Consider the following 16904-nt stretch of genomic DNA (forward strand, 5'->3'; position numbering starts at 1 on the left):
GTGGCGATGCTAATGGCGAGGTTGAGCGCGAGTTTGCAGCGAGTGAATGAGAATCCGCCTCAGCGGCCGTTTGCGAGTGTGGTGTAGGCGAGCGATGGATGGAGCCCGTGCTGGGACTGGATCTCCTGCCAAACAAATCGAGCTTGCGCTTTTTCCCCGACGAAGCCGTGATGGCGAGAAGCTGCTCTGAGTAGAGCAGCCCTTTGGTGAATTCTTGTTCGCGAGCGCTCGGGGAAGGAGGATAAACTCCGAGGCGTCGCTGGAAGCTTCAGGCGTGTGATGGAATGCTGATGATGATAGTTGGGAGTGAGCAGCGGCCTGGATGCTCTCTGCGCGGAAGATGTGAATGGATCGATCGCCGGGGAGGTTTGGCGGCTTGAAAATGTAAGTGATCAAGAAAATAGAGGTAGGTGAGTTCCAACTTTGACGTTTTCGACGCGGATTTTCCCCACGCTCCGGACCTGAGATCGGCACGTTCGAGGTGTACAATCTTCGAGACACAGCGCGAGTAAGACGTGACACGATCTGGAAGCTTGAAATTGGGGCGATCCGGGGTTGAAGATCTGGTGGAAAGAACGATGAATGCTGCGACGGAGGGAGAGTCCACGTCGTCTCCAAACAAACATTCTGGCAAACATCAACGCGTATGCACGTGAAGAAGAGCTAGGTTCAATACGCGACGAGATGTTCGAAAGGCTTCAAAAAGCACGGAAAAAATGTCACGACCAACACTGCCGTCAAGTTGTATTGCATTTCAAGTCTCCCATGCCATCTATTCTCATGCATTCAGATGCGACCCGCTAAATCTCAGATGACCAGATGCTCCTCCATGGTGCATTCATGGGCTGTCATGCTTCATGCTGAACCGCACCTCCGGCTCGTTCCTGGTCCTGCACGTGCTTTACATATCTAGAGATGGAGTGAGTAAATTTCTTGCATGGAAATCGCGAAGCAGATTCACTTACCTCACAAACGCCTTCTTGTGAACCATTCCGATGTACCGCCCATGTTGCAGCACGCATATATACCGAAGCCCTAGCTTCACAAAACACTCAAACACCAAATCCATGGGAGCCGACACTTCCAGCGACACGGGCGCAGGGTCGATGTAGCGCGTAWAGTCGGTCGGATCCTCCTCCGGGGGAACAGGCTCGTCATTCGTGACCGTTGCTCCATCCTCATCGGCATCATCATCTGCAACGGCGTTCGAGCTCGGACGCGCATCGTCGTCTCTCCTCTCATCTCGTAAACTCATCAAACACATGGCGTCTTCTTCACTCTCAAGGTGATCGAGAGCGTATTCCAGATCAGGGCCAGGGATCAAGCCGACAAGAGCGCTGTCTCTCAGGATTGGGAGTCCACCATCGAGCTCGCCGGCCATGTGTAGGTATTCCAGCTTGAAACGCAAGCTTTTGGCCGATACCAGTGGCGACGACGAAATGTCAATGTACCGGTTCGGGTTGAGCTCAGACGTAATGTCGCCAAGGTCTGTATCGAAGACTGGCCGCAMTTTGTGGTCCAAGTAGGGATAGGCGTTCATGTCCGTTAGAAGATCGTAAATGCTCAACGGCTCGAGGGCATCAGCGGTCCACTTGGCGATCAACACAGCCATGGAAAATGGGAGCACGTGCTCAAGACTGCCGGTTAATTCGAATAGTATCACTGCAAGCGTGACCGAAAGACGTGTGACACCGCACATCGTTGCTCCAGCCGCCACCAGCGCGTACACACCAGGCACAACACACTCTTCTGGAGAGCCATTATTGGGGCAGTTCGCAAAGAATGCCAAGTCCGGGTACTTCAAGATCAGCAGCTGGACAACGTGTCCTACAATTCTCCCAAGCAGACCGCCAACGACCATGGAGGGCACGTATATACCTGCGGGGACTTTGATTCCAAAGGTTATAATTGTAAGCACAGCCTTGATGATGAAAGCGGCGAAGAGGTATTGAATCGTCTCCGGGATTTCCTCTTCGGTCGGGCAGAGGGCATGATCCGAGGAAGTGAAGGCGCTGCAGGGAGCAGCAAGGTCATACAATAGTTCCGCCACAGGGATGCGGGTGTATCGATTCCAGAAGCTGACTAGGCCTGTTATGACGGCCACGACGAACACTTCCAGCATCGGATAGCTTTTAATCACTCCGATTCGGCGAAAAGTCTTTGCCCACAGCCTCGAGGCTTTGATGAAGAGTGCTCCAAGAGTGCCACCAAGGACTCCCAGTAGGGCAAAAACACCCACTTCGAAGAACTTCCAATCAGTGAGGTAACGCACTTCAAACAGCACGATTTTCCCCGTTCCGTACGGGTCCAGAAATTTCAACGACAATGCTGCGGCTATGCAACAGAAAAACGTGCGGAATAGCGTCTTGGGTGGGAAGTAGTAGCTAACCTCTTCCAGAGCAAACAAGACTCCGCCAACTAGGGGTGTATTAGTGGTGGCTCGAGTCTTCACATCATCTTCGCCGCTACTTACTGGGCGCTCCAAAAGCAACTGCTACACCGGCTGCTGCTGAGGCCGAGAGAATCTCGCGACGTTTGGCGTCATTGTTGCGATACTTGGACGATGCACGGGACACGATATTGCCAATGCATGTAGCAATATGCACATAGGGTCCTTCTTTTCCAATCGAGAGCCCGGATCCGACGCTCAACACCAGACCAATAGTCTTGCACATCAGCGTTCGCACTCCAAGGTATCCGTGCAAAACAAAGCCGGATAATATCACCCGGACCTCAGCCACTCCACTGCCAGCTGCGGGATAGTATGTTACTGGCGGCCGTCGAGCGGCCTCCTGGAAACGCCGCGTTGGGCTTACGGCGCGTGGGCCACCTTCGGTGTTGAATTTTCGAGCGTCGTGGTGTTCAGCGCCGAGGTTCTCATCCAGCGTCGAGAGCGAAATTGCGGAAGATATTGTTGTCTTGGTCATTAGCGTAATAGCACAGGCCGTGAGAGCCAAGAAAGCCACCCATGCAACAAAAGCCGCATAGTCCACCCATAGCTTGCCATCTGCATCTTGGGCCGTCGATTGCGACCACCTGTGCCATTCATCACAGATACTCGCACCGTCACAACACTGACGCTTGCTGAGATACCAGTGCTTATGACAGTGCCCAGACTTGAAGTCGAAGATCGTAGCCTCTGTCACATCGATGATGTAGGCAAAGCCTGCTGTGATGCATCCGATGATGAAGACCAGCACCCACCCCTGAGCACCGTCGAAGAATGATCTTACTCTTCCCTTGAAGTCCTTCCTGCTCCTCAACTCCTTGACACGGTACGAATCCGCGATGCTGTCGTGCACCCAGTCGGTGGAGGTGAACTGATCGTACCACGCTCGATTGTCCCAATAAAACGATCGCTTCGAGGTAGACATGCCTTGGTTCGACCGTGTCTGTTYGTCGGTCCTCTCCAAAGCCTTCATGAGCCCTCGAGCAAAGGATCCACGACGGCTGCCTGGGGCACCCCGTGAAGAGTGGACATAGCTCTGCGATCTTCTGAACCTTGGTGTCCCCGGCGTGCTTCCTGTTCGATATCCACTTCGTGTGAGGTCAGGGCTACTGAGCAAGCCAGTGGTTTCATCAGCAGGCGTGCGTGAAGGCACCTGCAAGCTCATGTTTCCGTCCGAAGCACGGTGTTTAGCGTGGTGATGAGACTGCATGTTTTCGTGACGAGATCGCGGTGGCTGCTGCTGGCTTGGGAAAGCATTCCGGTATGCGTTTCGAATGGCCTCCGCTTGCTGCTCGTCGATGTCGTAGTCGTCGTCGTAGTCCTCAACGTCGTTGTCGATGTCGATGTCGTTATTGCTCGACGCCAGACTGTGGTGGGACGCCACTGACTTCGGCATCGCGTCTTGACTCGCCCCGTTGGTGGGGGAAACGGAAACGTGATGCCGTACCTAAAGTTTGCTTCTAACTCCGGGGTCCGGTAAGAGCATGCTCGTGCTGATGGACCACCGTTTCCGAACGAAGAGGAAAAGGGAGCGACGACGGTAACACACAGGGCAAAGGTGCGGTCGAAGGTTGAGTTCGACGTGGTCAGGTAGTAGTGCGGCTGTCTTTTTGCACGAGCAATCGCACCCTTGTACACCACCCTGGTCACGTCCGAAACATCACAGGCACGGGCAGCGTGGCTCTCTTCCGGCGGTGACACCGGATCGATAGGCGTGATCCCGAATTTTGATCCAGTTGCACGTGGAGTGCTTTGCCTGAGAATGGATGCTCCGACAGAGGGTCAGCGTTGAAGGACGGAGTACCGATCGATGAAGGTATGCCGCGTCTTGATGGTGCATGAAGCTGCAGTTCGCGGAACCGGGCATACCAGTGATGCCATCATCACCGCAGATAAGAGCTTCCGCTGCTCCACCCACGAACACACTTCTTTGCACGCCGTCTGCTTGGCCGATACGGCAAGATGCACATGACACACGTCTCGGTGCGGCAATGGCGTGGTGAAAAACAACCCAGCCGCCGAAAAGGTGCAGCTGCGTCTCCACAAAAACGAGCTACACCCTGCATATGGGAGGGTAGGCCGCAGATCGTGCGTGTGGTGGGGTTCTGTGGGTGTGGGAGGGGACGTCAGCTGTGCTTCCTGAGCTTTCGCCAACCTACATGCATGACAGGCAAGTCCTTGACATGAACTGCCGCAAGGTGGGTGTCGGGTGATTGGCGACGGCGGCTTTGTGAAACACTGACAGCTCTTCGGAGCTTCTTCAGACCTGCTTTCATTGGACCTTGCTGAWATAGAACCTCAGCATGGCAACAGTGTCCAGACGAATATTCCGACGGTGATGGCTGATGCTCTTATATCAAATAGCTCAGCTCCAGAGCCTAGAGGATGAACGACCAACAAAAGTAAAACCAGCAAGGGAAACTCTCGAGCAGCATCTGACCCGCGCTAACGCTCTCAAGCTGTCATGGAAGGCGCAGCTACATTCTTGTTGTGTACCTACATTCTGCGCAGTGTCCGCGATTCAGCCATCTCGTCTTGAAACCGCGAACTTCCGACACGAGCAATCGTCTCAACCTGGTGCTGCAGATGACCTGCAACCGCGTGGACAAGCATTGCCCCGCATACATCTCTCCAGAAGCTAACCTATCCTGCGATGCCAATATTAATATCCCCGACGAGTTGTTCGTATGCTGAGTCGATCCTTTCCTTCYTCCACTTAGGGAGAGAGGAGCTCCACGGTTCGTCGAGCCGTTCATAATTCCACATGACGGCCCGATGTCGAGACGAAGAAGAACCAACAGGGACGCGAAGACTTGCGTTGAGTGGTGACTGCATTGTTGAGTGACGTGTTGCGTTACTGCCCGGGACTCCTTTGCTATCGAGTCGTCCCCTGGCTCGTCGACTCACAGCTCATCGCCAATCCGCGGTGGCCCAAAGGGAGATATATGCGTCCCATTCCGGCTGCCTTCAGACATGTTACCAACCACGTCCTTGACGAATCCGGTCGTCAGAAGCCATGGAGTGATTCTTTTGGCGAACAGCCCCCATGATGTACTCGCCAGCAAGTCCATTCCTGCTATGAAAACGACCCGCTTATGTGCCTGAAGAGAGTTGTCGAGGTTAGCATGCATCTTCAAAACACGAAAAACTCGTAGTAAGGCTTCGGAGATGCTGCTTACAGGAACAACTACGAGCGCACCCAACGATGCCAAGGGCTGAATGTCCAAAAACGAGATAAGATAGCGGAATCCCAGCTCCTGTCGAAGCAAACGTCAGCTTGTCGCGAGGCAAATGATCGAACATGGCAGACGCTGCACTTCCACCTACCCTTTCACATTGCTCGTCTCGAGTAACCGGCCGCTCTCCGATCTCAGAAGTTCCTCCAGCACATAAGATACGCAAACGATCCAGAGCTGACCAACAGACATGTCCAGGATCCATTTGCAGGCCGTGTTCCACAAGCTCAGTGAAGCACGCCGGATCTTGCCTTTAGCAATCCACTTCTTGACCAGCAGATCTTCGCGAGCATCATCTTCATCAAGCAAATCCTTCTCGCCGACCATTTTGAAGATTCGTGGACGAGCTGGTAGTATTCTCTCAAGCCAGATTTGCCAATAATACTCGAGTACTGCGATAACAATGGCAATAGCAATATCTCGAGGGAGTTTATTCCAGTAGAAGGATTTGTCGTTGCTGTTAGGAAATGCAGACGTTCCATTTACCACATGGGAGATATCCTGAGAGGCCGTACTCGGTCCATTCAAGTTAGCGACAGGGCTGGTCGCATTATTGCTCAACTCAGTCGTGTTCGGGAACAGATGGAACAGCTGATTGGTAAAATCTGCTTCTGTAGATGACCAAAGGTGGTGAGATACAATCAACTTGACGATATGTAGGAACACCGCCTGCAATACCGCATTGCGCATCGRTTTTGAGAACGGCATCGTGATCTGCGGAGGAATTGAGAGATTCTGAAAACGAGCAGATGCTGTGAGTATAATATGAACAAGAAGCTTGAAAGGAACGAAGGATTCCAGTCTACCGATAAGTTACACCCGATAGCGTCAGCCATCCAGGCTGCAACTATTCAATCTCCCAGGCTGTGCATCTCGTCACAAACGCCGATTCTGCGCCAGCTACCTACCTCCAGGCTCCAGAGTTGGGTCCATCGGACTGTGGCATGACTTCGGGGATGATTTCTTCAGAGCAATTCAGTCATGAAATCGGTTGGATTTGAAGCAGATTGATGACCAGTTGATACGAGACCAATCAATATTGACGAATTCATTGGCTAGAATAGTGTTCGCGATACGAGTGGCACAAGCTGGCCGAAATCATGCCTCGATTAGTCCAGAGCAAACTCGCTCAAAGGCAGTAGCGTTGACGTTGGGGTATCTTYGAACTCCTTGCTTGAAGCATCAACGTACAAGCGGCGGTGAACTTGAAGTTTCCACGCTGTCCAATGAAATCAGAGGCGTTCACCTCTCTATGACACCGACGATGATCGAAGACTCTCCTTAGGACGCGTCGATTTGATGATCATCGCTATCTGCTCGCGAGCGCAGTCGTTGATGTACCGCGAGGAGCCCGGCGACCTTCATCTTGATCTGGCGTCTATGATTCTATGAGCTCCTGCTTCCCATAGGCTCGAACGGGAACGCAGCAGCAACCATGGCCATGACTATGTATAGAGCTGCGCAGAGGAAGATGGGAACTGAGGTTGCGGTATCCGCATACGTAGCAATGATTGCGCTCATGATCCCCATAATGCGATTGAGACCTAAATTCGAGGGGAAGCGTTAGCGACGTCTGACACAACTTCAACATGGGCCAAGGCGTAGCGTAGCTCGCGAGACATCTCTGAGCTACGCAGTATGCCCATCTGTCCTCTGGTAGCGTACYGATTGCTATTCCGTTTCCCGTCCCGCGATGAGCTGAAGGGAGGACCTGGAGCATGATTAGTGAAAGCACTTGAACCTCTGAAGGCAGGACATGTTCTTACCTCCGGGGTGTAGGCATAAAGCGTGCCGTAGTAGATGTTCTAATCAACGGGTGTCAGTTACCATGCAAGTGTCTCACAAGCCACGTTCGGAGAAAGAGGCTGCAAAAGATTCGATGTGACACGGTTCCGGAGACGAAGCTGCCGGCTCCAAGCTTTTGCTGTACGGCCATATGCGGAGGAGCAGGCCATCAATGCTGGCGGCTCGATGTGCGATTGAGTCTCGCTGCGAAATCGTAAAATGATGTGCAAGGCAGCAGGTTACTCCCATAGAGGCCCGGGGAGTTGTCACTAAATGACTTCTGTAGGCGACGGCAAGCCCGATCAACGATTCTGGGCACGTGTCGAAGGAGTGCGGCGAAGAGTCATCATTCACTCGTAATCCAGATCTCGATGGTCGGTTTATTTCAAAGGCTGAGGCTCGCCACCCGGACATCAAATCACTGCAAAAAGTCGTTGCGAGAATCCAGTGGTTTGTCGCGTTTGGGCATCCTGTAACGGGATGCGGCTGAGGCTCGCCACCCAGACATCATATCACCGCCTAATCGTCCGGAGTTCCAGTAGTTTGATCGCATAGGGCATCCTTTCGGGGATGCGGCTGAGGCTCGCCACCCAGACATTTTGGAGATCACCGTGAAATTTGTGGCTTGGATCCCGACATTGCGCAATGCAAGTGAATTTCCAGAAGTGGATACATGCTGCTATATGGAGAACGGACGGAAATGAAATGGGGAAACTTACGAGACAGAAACTGATAGCACAGGTATAGCCCAAGTTCCCGGCATTTGATGAGACTTGCGTGTAAGCGAAGAAGAAGATCATGGTGAGCAGTGCACCGATGATCATGGTTCCTCTTCTGCCCCAGAAGAACCTGGACTTGCACATCAAGGCTGCCAAGATCGGGGAGGGTATGCTGCACCTGAATTAAAAGCCAGCATTGTCAGCATTATATCACGCAGAGCAGGAATGATCGTGAGACAACACTGCGATAATGAGGTGCTRTGCGCTCACAAGTACTTCCAATCGTTCGTCGGGTCGCTTACAAGTTGGTGATGGCGTAGTTCCGCCATCTGTCGTTGTCGCTGAGGCCACCAAGCTCAACACCTCTGGTTGCGATATATTGCTACACGTGCATCATCGAAGTCAGCACATGTTTTGAAGTTCGAGGAGGTAGGAGCAGGCTTTGTACCGGTAGGAAGACATTGTATAGCGGATAGGCTAGACCAATGAGGACCCAGGAAAACCAGATGAGTGAGGTGCTCAGTGCCAATCTTCGGGAAGAAAAGAGACTTTTGACATGACGACCGACATCAGCAAAGGAGAAATGGAAGCGCTTGCCGCCCTGCTTGACTGTGTTAGTAGCAGCGCCGGTGACACCGCATGCCTGCATGGTCTCAATGGTCAGGCTGCAGTCTCTGTTGTATTTCCTGGCGATGAACTGAAGGGTTTCCACGACTTCTTCATCCCGGCCTTCGCCGACCAAGTATTTGGGGGTCTCGCGGAGTCGAAGAACAGTAACTCGAGCAATGCTCAGGACAAAGACAAAAGCACCCGAGGTGAACCAGACGTAGCGCCAGCCAGCGTTATTGTCCCAGTTGCAAGCAATGCCCGTCTCGGCAGGGTCGCCACAAGAGTAGTTGGGCATGTATGCCCACGCGAATAGTCCTGCGATGAGTTGTCCAACACCCCACCAAGCAGCCATGAGAGTGACGAGGTATGCATTCTTCGAAGGAAGATATTCCAAAAAGACCGCGGTATCGAGGACGAGATTTCCACCCGCTCCAAAGGCCGAGAGACAGACGAACAAGCCCAGAACAATCCAGTTTGGCGAAGCTCCTGCAACAATGGAGAAGATGGAGCAGATCAGCAGCGAGACATTGAAGGCATATTTGCGTCCAATGACATCGGCAGAAAGTCCCCAGAAGAGCGCTCCGATCAACATTCCCACGTACGCGGCTATTGTCATTCCGTTTTTGAAGCCCGGATTAAATTCGTACGCTGCCTGCGTCGCGATGATGGACTGGATGAGCAGAATGAGCGAATCGACCGCGTAGCCAAAGCCATTGAGGCAAAAGAGTCGCCATTGATATCCCGTCATGCCAATCTCGTCAATCGCGTTGTTGATCAAGTGCATTTTTGCATTCAAGACCGGATCCAAGCTTTCCAGACTGAGCAAGTCGCCCTTTCCGAGGGAGACCTCATCGCTGAGAGCAGGTTCGTATGGTGGCGCATGAGAAGGACCTTTGATTTTGTCATTGACATCCTCCATCTCGAAGCTGGCTCTGGTGGCAGGCGAAAGCAAGCGTTGGTTTTCTAGGTCGGCGGCGTCTCGAGTGGGCGAGGTCAATCCAGCGCTCCAAAGTCGCATACGGGTACATGCAAAAGAAAAGCGGGATCGTCGCGAGGGAACGCCTTGAATTCAATAATATTCTTATCGAGGGGACCCACTTATTACTTGGTAGATCACGCGAGCGCAGCCTTGAGTTCACGCTGGTCCTCGCTTTTGCACGTGGGCGCATGGCAACGGCTGGAAGGTGTGGCCGGGGATTTTCTTGGGGAACTTCGTACCGTTCATGATGAGTGTCGACTCTCGATGAGGACTGGAGGCTTCTCGTTGCCACATAGTCTCATCAAGCATGGATCCGACAGATCTTCGGGCAGAGCTCTCAGCACTGGCTCTTCTTCTCGGACTTGACCTGCTTGTCAACTCGTTTATATCGTACATGAGTTGATTATTATTGATTTGACGATCCCACCAAGCGGGGCCCCAATCACGCTAGGTGATCTTAGGTAAGGCAGGGTCCAGGATGCTAAGGAGCTCCAGATCTTACACTTCGACAATTCGACTTCTGAAGTCAAGCTCGTTAAGCTTACTAAAACGGTACTCGCGGCGCGCTCGCGTATCGTTAGCTGTTCACAAATCTAAGTTATCAAGCCCTTAGCTAGGGCTTCAATTTGGCTCATTCAGAATCTCGTTTAAGGAAGCGATACTAATATTCTTGCGTGTTAAACTTATAGAGTCTGTTTTGAAGTTCTTCGCAATGTAGGGTAAATTTCACAATGTAGGGTAAATTTCAGGGTCCGACTTTAAAACTCCGACTTTGGACTCGATAAGTTTAACACGCAAGAACGTTTGAATCGCTTCCTTAAAACAAATTTTAAATAAGCCAAATTAAAGCCCTAGCTAAGGGCTTTTATTCGATATGCTAAAACCTAAATTCGGATAGGAGACAAGCCCGTAAATTAGAGTAAGAAACGGAGCTTACAGGTTTCGAAACGCTGGCATCTACAGCTTTCGTCAATTGTCGAAGTGTTAGATCCGGAGCTCCGTCGATGCGTGGTTGAAATATCAGCCAATAGAACCTCGGGAGTAAGTTCAGATGAACGACGCAATCATGGCGGTTGACAAAGAATATTAGCTAACAGCAGCATCTCATTCTTCTCTCATACCAACAGYAGGTAAGTGTCTGTTAAGTGGACGGTTGTCGGCTCGCCGCCTAGCATCAACTTTTGACTCTTCATTCCGACCACCGCGATCAACTACGCCGATCCGCTGGGGGAGCTCCTTCCGTGTCAGATGGAGGGAAAGAGATCTTTCAGCGTGGAAGAATGCTGAAACCACTCCAACACCAGACGATGCCACCTATTCTACGACTCTCGCCCCGAGGCTCTGCTACTAGGTACTGGACCACTAGTCCTTCGTAGGTGCAACTGCCGTTCGATTCCCTCCTGCCTCGTGGATGGGTCAACCTCCAAGGAAGACTCGAAGTGCCCGGAAGTCCATACCTGACCTTGAGTGACCCGCACTTATACCCACCTATCGCCGTTCGGTGGTAAGTTGCACCAAGCAGGACGAGCACTCCATCAGCGGCACAGACCACAGGTATTGGCATCATGAAATGCAGGATTCCATCTTCCGAGCACCGAGGCGTGTGTATAGTGCATAGAATGTCAGCTAGCCCTCTATGGTACAAGATTGAACCATCAAGGATCTAGAACTGGTCCTGTTGTCACACAAGTCTGAAGKAGCAAAGTCACTCCATAGGGTCCAACGGAACCGCGTTGGAGGTGGGCACATCTGGAGGGAGATTGGTCGCGGTCGCGGCCAGATCACTGATGTTGGGATTAAACAAAGGCTCTAATGGTCCATACTTCAGGATTGTAATGACTACTTCGACGTACGCAGACGCTCAATGCTGGTAACCGAAGATGTCATCAATGCGATCCCTCGCGACGTCTATCGCGACGAATCACGTCCATCTGCGTCCTTCAGGATCGATCCTTGCCAAAGACTCCTCGCGGCTTTGTCCTTGTCGAAGGACTTCCCAGACTACTGCCTCTAACGACCTCGGAACGTGCACCCCGAATCAGACTCATGGCTCACTTGAACTTGGGCTGGTGCAATCCCGCAACAATCATTAATACTTTGTCATTGCGTAGTCAATGAATGATGATCACTCGCGCATAAGCTGAAGGGGTTAAGTTTCCAACGAGTATCGATGTCGAGCCCCTGTGTCTCCCACTAGTCTCGGCATTTTGTCCTTGGAAAGGCATGCTGGCCTTCTGGCCTTGCACGAAGATTTCGCGTCGATCGATTGTTTGTTTCAGTCCATCCTTCGTTCTGGTCCGTCATTTGAGCCATTTCAGCCTTCTTGCTATTTCATCCCTCCATCCCTCCATCCTTCGCGCTGGCCCATCCTTCATACTGCCTTCATGCAGGATCGTCTAACTTTACCTCGGCGAGATTCATACTTCTCCTAAGTCGCTCGAATGCTTCAATGAGGTCCACATGTCTATATATTCGCCCCATATCTCCATGGATCGATTGGCAAGCTCCAGAACAATCACCTCCTCGAGAACCAACAAGAAACCAGATACTCAAGCGTGGGTCAAAGAAAGCGAATTCAATTCATGACTACAACTAACAGATGGATAGATTTCCCCAACCAACCAGCAACATGCACGCAATCCACTTGACATTGGCGGCGCTCGCCCTTTCCTTCCCGGCCTGGGCCTTGCCAAGCGCGCCTGGCAACGCAACTCTCGAAGCCAGAGCCGACAGATGGGAGATCGAGTTCTTCAGCAGCCTCGGATGCAACGGAAACCCGAATGGGCAGGCAGGAAGCACTAGAAGACAGGGCTGCCAGAGAGTGGGCGGTGGTGGTGCCGAGGGATACAGCTGGCACGCAGATGGCTTCAAAGCCAAACTCTACGCCAAGGATGATTGCAGTGGTGATGACCACGACGTGAAAGAGACCAACTGCGACAATGCTGGATTCAAGATTCAGAGCTACGAGGTGAAGAAGAAGTTGCTTTGATACAATCGCCGGAGGTGATGGAGCTGGCGTCATCTTTTTACTTTTAAAGTCGATGGGGATGCTGCTTTACCTTTTGCTAGGCCGGTCTATCCTATAGATCAACCAATCAACGTACACTCTTGCTGGTGTTCCCTTCCATCGTTCCATCCTTCATCCTGCAACGACCTCTTAAGCATCCTTCATCCTGCAATGACCTCTTAATCATCCTAAGGGAATACTGATGTAAATTCGCTGCCTGCCCTCCGAAGTCACAGAGAGAAACAATAATCGAGACATACAAAGCCCACAGCCACTCCTCTCTCGAAACCATCTCATCTCATCGCAACCCCCACAAGAGTGAACCTCTACGACCATCCAAATCTCACCCCGTGACGAAGTACCACGTCAAACATGTCGGACCAAACTGGTTCCACCCAGCCCGCTAGTCAAAGCCCAGAGAACATACAAGTGAGTTTGATCAACAATACATCATATCATCCAGCCAGCAAGCACACCTGACATACCGACCCAACAACACAGGAGACCTTCATAATCCCCAACATGACCTACGAGAAACTCTCCGCTGCAAAGCCCCTGATCGATGCGCTGATTGACCGGGATGTGCTCGGTTACAGGTGGGAAGCGGAGTCGCAGGAGCTTCATATCACTTTGCATGGCCCWMCCGAGACTGCGAACTAAGCGGACAACGGATCTGCTGGGAGGACAGTAGATTGATTCATGTTCATGCYACGGAATAGGCGCAGGCGTGGCAAACTCGAACCAAATTGTATTGTATTGACACTGCGGATAGCGTGTCGATGCTCGGAAAGTGGGAAAGGGGGTTTCTTGTTGCACCGGATATGAATGCGAGACTTTTAGTATATACTTTTATCGCCTAGAAGACGAACATGTGGAAGAATGCTATAAGGTATTGAATTGTCCGTATACTCATTAATACCATGCGTGGCTATGTCTGTTGATTCGTGGCCGGCTGCTACCTTGTGAAGACAGCATCCAGGAGTGTGTGTGTAAGAGAGGAAGAGAGAGGTCATTATGAAAAAAAAACACCACCATCCAATCCCCGTGCCAGCCTTTACCCAATCCAGACTGAAAGGACTGTGCAAGTCAATTCCCAAGAGATAGCGCCCCAGTGTGTAATCAGTCGCTCGAAGAAAGATCGTAAAGTCGTCAAGGGTCTGTCTCCCTGTGAATCGTTCGTTCATCCCAACCACCCATCATCATCATCGTCTCCTCCCTTCCCACTCATCTCGAATCCAAGGTCCAATTTTGGGGCCTCCAATTTGGGCGCATCAAGCTTAGGGGCATCATCGCTCTTCTTCTTCCTGGGACTGGCACTTCTTGCCCGCATAGCCTGCTCAGCAATTTCCTCATGCGAAGGACCTTCACGTACAAATCTCGTTTGCCAGCCATCTTCATGCGCAGCCGCTACCCAAGCCTTTAATTGGTAGTGTACTCCCGCGTAGAACTTCTCCTTGCAAGTCCTCAGTACAGCACCCATGACCTTCTCGAATCCGGATGCTTCCATTTCCTTGCGCAGCGTATTTCGAGCTGCCGGGGTAGGGAGTGATGCAATCAGACCATTGAGAAGATCCATATGTGCGGTGATGTATGTCGTGGCGTCCCACTCGACACCACCAATGTACGGTGCAGCGGGGACTGGAGGTCGAGCGCCGGGAAAGTGTCGCTGGATGTATGTCGTAGAGAGCACAGTTGCACTTTCTGGATCTTCACTTTGAGAGTGGGAGCTGGTCGGTTTAGGGTGAGGCACAACGTTCAGATGGTGGATAAAGATCCAGAACACCTCCTTGGTGACATTGCTGACCTCCCGGCACCACACTTTGTACGGCCTGGAAACACGCATAGTGAGGACGAAGTCCACGGGACGAGCATCCTCTGGCTCGGGACGCTCGCCCATGTATGCGAGGATTCTTCGAGCGCGCTGCTCAAGTACTTCGGAGGATGCGTTTGTCGCTGTTGCGAGGAACGTGACTGCTTCTGTTAGCTACTGGCGTTGGATTGAGTGRGATGCAGAACTTACAAAGTACGTTGATGATGATGGTTCGGGTCGTGTACTCTGCCGGACCTTTCTTCTCATCATCAAACAACATGCCCAGCAAAGCTGGAAACAGCGTATCTGCCACTTGATCAAGTTCCGCCATGGCTCGTTCAGTCGTGCAAAGTCCTTTCAGACATAGCAATGTCTCGTGCAGCAGCTGGTCTTCGTGTTCCTCTCGCCACTCAATGGCCATGATCCTGTTCAATAGAGCAACAATCTCGGCCATGCCTTGCTGCGAGATGAAGCTATCAACCCATGCCACTGTCTCGTTCCGCAGCAATATCCGTAGTTTATGCAGGCGACCGACCTCGACCTTTGCCGGATCTTGATTCTTACGAAGGTAGGTGATGTAATCCGCGGGATTTGCAGATAGGAAACTCTTGCGTCCCGCCGATCCGGTAGGAGTTGTCGGTGTGGTTTGCGATTTTGTGCAAGGYTCCTTTGATATCTGAATTGATGTCGGCCTATTCTTGCTCTGAGATCGATGCTTCTTGGCGGGAGAAGCATCACCCTTGTCCTTGCGATCTCCTCTGGAGAATGTGAATGTCCTGCTACGCGGTCTGGATCGTTTCGTGGACTTGCTATCGTCCTCATCGTCATGTTGCTTGGTAGGCACGGACTCGTCATCACCGCCGGACATGACATAGATGCCACTAGGCTCGCCATTGAGAGTCCCCACTGGATTTGCTGTCGCCGTCTTGGTGGCCTCGGAATCCTGTTTGATAAAGTCTGCCTTGACGCGGAGTGTCAAGGTTCGCATCTTTTGCCTCATCGGCTCGGGGATGTTCCGAGAGTCCAGTACCGATTCAAAGGCAGCATCGACGGCCTTTGGGTCCAATGGAACCTCCGCAATCTCCTTTGTAGCTTGAGCTCCCGGCTTCTTGCCTTGAAAGGCAGCAACTGCTGCCATGACCCGGCCACCTCTCTTGATGATACTGAGCTTCTCCTTTGCCGGCTGCTCAGAGCTACCGGCACTTGTCTTGCGGTCCGTCAAGTTGCGCTGCAGTATCGCCGCTCTCTCCAGCGACGCCCTATTGTTCTGATCGGCCTGCCTCCGGGATGATTCCTCTGACCGTCTACCATCCATGCTTGTCCGACCTCCGCYGACTCTCCTCCCTATGGCACCCATGAGACTATCGGCAGAACCCGAGAAGTATGCGCTCTGTGGTCTACTTCCGAGTGTAGGTCGCAGTCCCGGTTGATCAAGAGTGCCGTTGAAGTTTCGTTGTTTGCTGGGGGAGTAGTTCTGAGGCGTGTACCTGGCGATTTCTTCGTGGATGCTCCCGGCACGATCAGACCCCGAGCCCGGTGGGTTGGATGTGTTGGAGCTGGCTGCAGAAGCAAACTGAGCCCAGATTGGAGTCTGTGGTATACTCGCGGGCGAGGTCACTGATGGTGTGGAGTTTTCCTTGTCCTTGTCCGCGGCCACATTTCTCGACACGTCTTTGCTAGACCGATTCATCTTTGCAAAGACGGCCGCGAGATTACTGGAAGATTTCTCCGACTTGATCCGCGCCTCCTTGTCATTATCCTTGCCATCTCTGCTCTTCTTGGTGGGTGATTTGTTCTTCGCCGCGGTATTCTTCTTGGAGGGAGAGGATGGAGGAGACTGCACATTGTTGTGTCGTTCTCCCAGCACTTCCCGAGACGAGCGAGACGGGGCATCTCCGGGGAGCAACGGAACGCTGTGTGTTGTTGTTGTGCGGGTGTTGACGTTGCTGTCATCCGGTGAAGCAGGACGAGACTTGGTGGATGAAGAGACCCACGACTTCATGATGGCCGACTTGGACGATGCATTGCGGCGATGGCCCTGCCCCGCATTGGCTGCGTCCATGGCAGGCGGATGTGATTCTGCTGGTAGACCTGCTACTTGGATGAAAGAGTCGGATGGTTCAACTCACAGCCGCATGCATGAGAGCCAAAGTATCAAACAAAAGCGGCGATGATTCTCCTCCTCCAGCCTGTTCGAGAGCTCGAAGTCGTCAAATCTTTGTTGATCGGGTGTCGCCGCCTAGCAACCGGGAGACACAGCTCCATTCCCATGCCATCCCACTTTCTCACAACGCACACTCCGCCTTCTGG

The 16904-nt window shown here is 52.3% G+C and overlaps 7 protein-coding genes; 2 read left to right on the forward strand and 5 right to left on the reverse strand.

Moving 5' to 3' along the window:
• Nucleotides 1-838: 838 nt before the first annotated feature.
• On the reverse strand, nucleotides 839-3845 carry RCC_06535 (related to voltage-gated chloride channel (ClcA); the record flags this gene model as incomplete). XM_023771798.1 has 3 exons in its annotated part: nucleotides 839-890; nucleotides 966-2418; nucleotides 2474-3845. The coding sequence occupies 3 exons, from the start codon at nucleotides 3843-3845 to the stop codon at nucleotides 839-841; spliced, it is 2877 nt and encodes a 958-aa protein (XP_023627566.1).
• A 1507-nt stretch (nucleotides 3846-5352) lies between these two features.
• On the reverse strand, nucleotides 5353-5890 carry RCC_06536 (uncharacterized protein; the record flags this gene model as incomplete). XM_023771799.1 has 3 exons in its annotated part: nucleotides 5353-5550; nucleotides 5629-5706; nucleotides 5777-5890. The coding sequence occupies 3 exons, from the start codon at nucleotides 5888-5890 to the stop codon at nucleotides 5353-5355; spliced, it is 390 nt and encodes a 129-aa protein (XP_023627567.1).
• Nucleotides 5891-7063: 1173 nt separating this feature from the next.
• RCC_06537 (uncharacterized protein) lies at nucleotides 7064-7331 on the reverse strand (the record flags this gene model as incomplete). XM_023771800.1 has 2 exons in its annotated part: nucleotides 7064-7229; nucleotides 7306-7331. The coding sequence occupies 2 exons, from the start codon at nucleotides 7329-7331 to the stop codon at nucleotides 7064-7066; spliced, it is 192 nt and encodes a 63-aa protein (XP_023627568.1).
• A 552-nt stretch (nucleotides 7332-7883) lies between these two features.
• RCC_06538 (related to synaptic vesicle transporter SV2 (major facilitator superfamily)) lies at nucleotides 7884-9816 on the reverse strand (the record flags this gene model as incomplete). XM_023771801.1 has 4 exons in its annotated part: nucleotides 7884-7946; nucleotides 8037-8367; nucleotides 8492-8571; nucleotides 8638-9816. 4 exons carry the CDS (start codon nucleotides 9814-9816, stop codon nucleotides 7884-7886), a joined length of 1653 nt encoding a protein of 550 aa, XP_023627569.1.
• A 2448-nt stretch (nucleotides 9817-12264) lies between these two features.
• RCC_06539 (uncharacterized protein) lies at nucleotides 12265-12766 on the forward strand (the record flags this gene model as incomplete). XM_023771802.1 has 2 exons in its annotated part: nucleotides 12265-12332; nucleotides 12385-12766. The coding sequence occupies 2 exons, from the start codon at nucleotides 12265-12267 to the stop codon at nucleotides 12764-12766; spliced, it is 450 nt and encodes a 149-aa protein (XP_023627570.1).
• A 390-nt stretch (nucleotides 12767-13156) lies between these two features.
• Nucleotides 13157-13444, forward strand: RCC_06540 (uncharacterized protein; the record flags this gene model as incomplete). XM_023771803.1 has 2 exons in its annotated part: nucleotides 13157-13213; nucleotides 13286-13444. 2 exons carry the CDS (start codon nucleotides 13157-13159, stop codon nucleotides 13442-13444), a joined length of 216 nt encoding a protein of 71 aa, XP_023627571.1.
• Nucleotides 13445-13964: 520 nt separating this feature from the next.
• Nucleotides 13965-16656, reverse strand: RCC_06541 (uncharacterized protein; the record flags this gene model as incomplete). XM_023771804.1 has 2 exons in its annotated part: nucleotides 13965-14755; nucleotides 14805-16656. 2 exons carry the CDS (start codon nucleotides 16654-16656, stop codon nucleotides 13965-13967), a joined length of 2643 nt encoding a protein of 880 aa, XP_023627572.1.
• Between the last annotated feature and the right edge of the window lie 248 nt (nucleotides 16657-16904).

This window comes from Ramularia collo-cygni, assembly GCF_900074925.1.
Source record: "Ramularia collo-cygni strain URUG2 genome assembly, contig: RCC_scaffold09, whole genome shotgun sequence".
Taxonomy (NCBI): domain Eukaryota; kingdom Fungi; phylum Ascomycota; class Dothideomycetes; order Mycosphaerellales; family Mycosphaerellaceae; genus Ramularia; species Ramularia collo-cygni.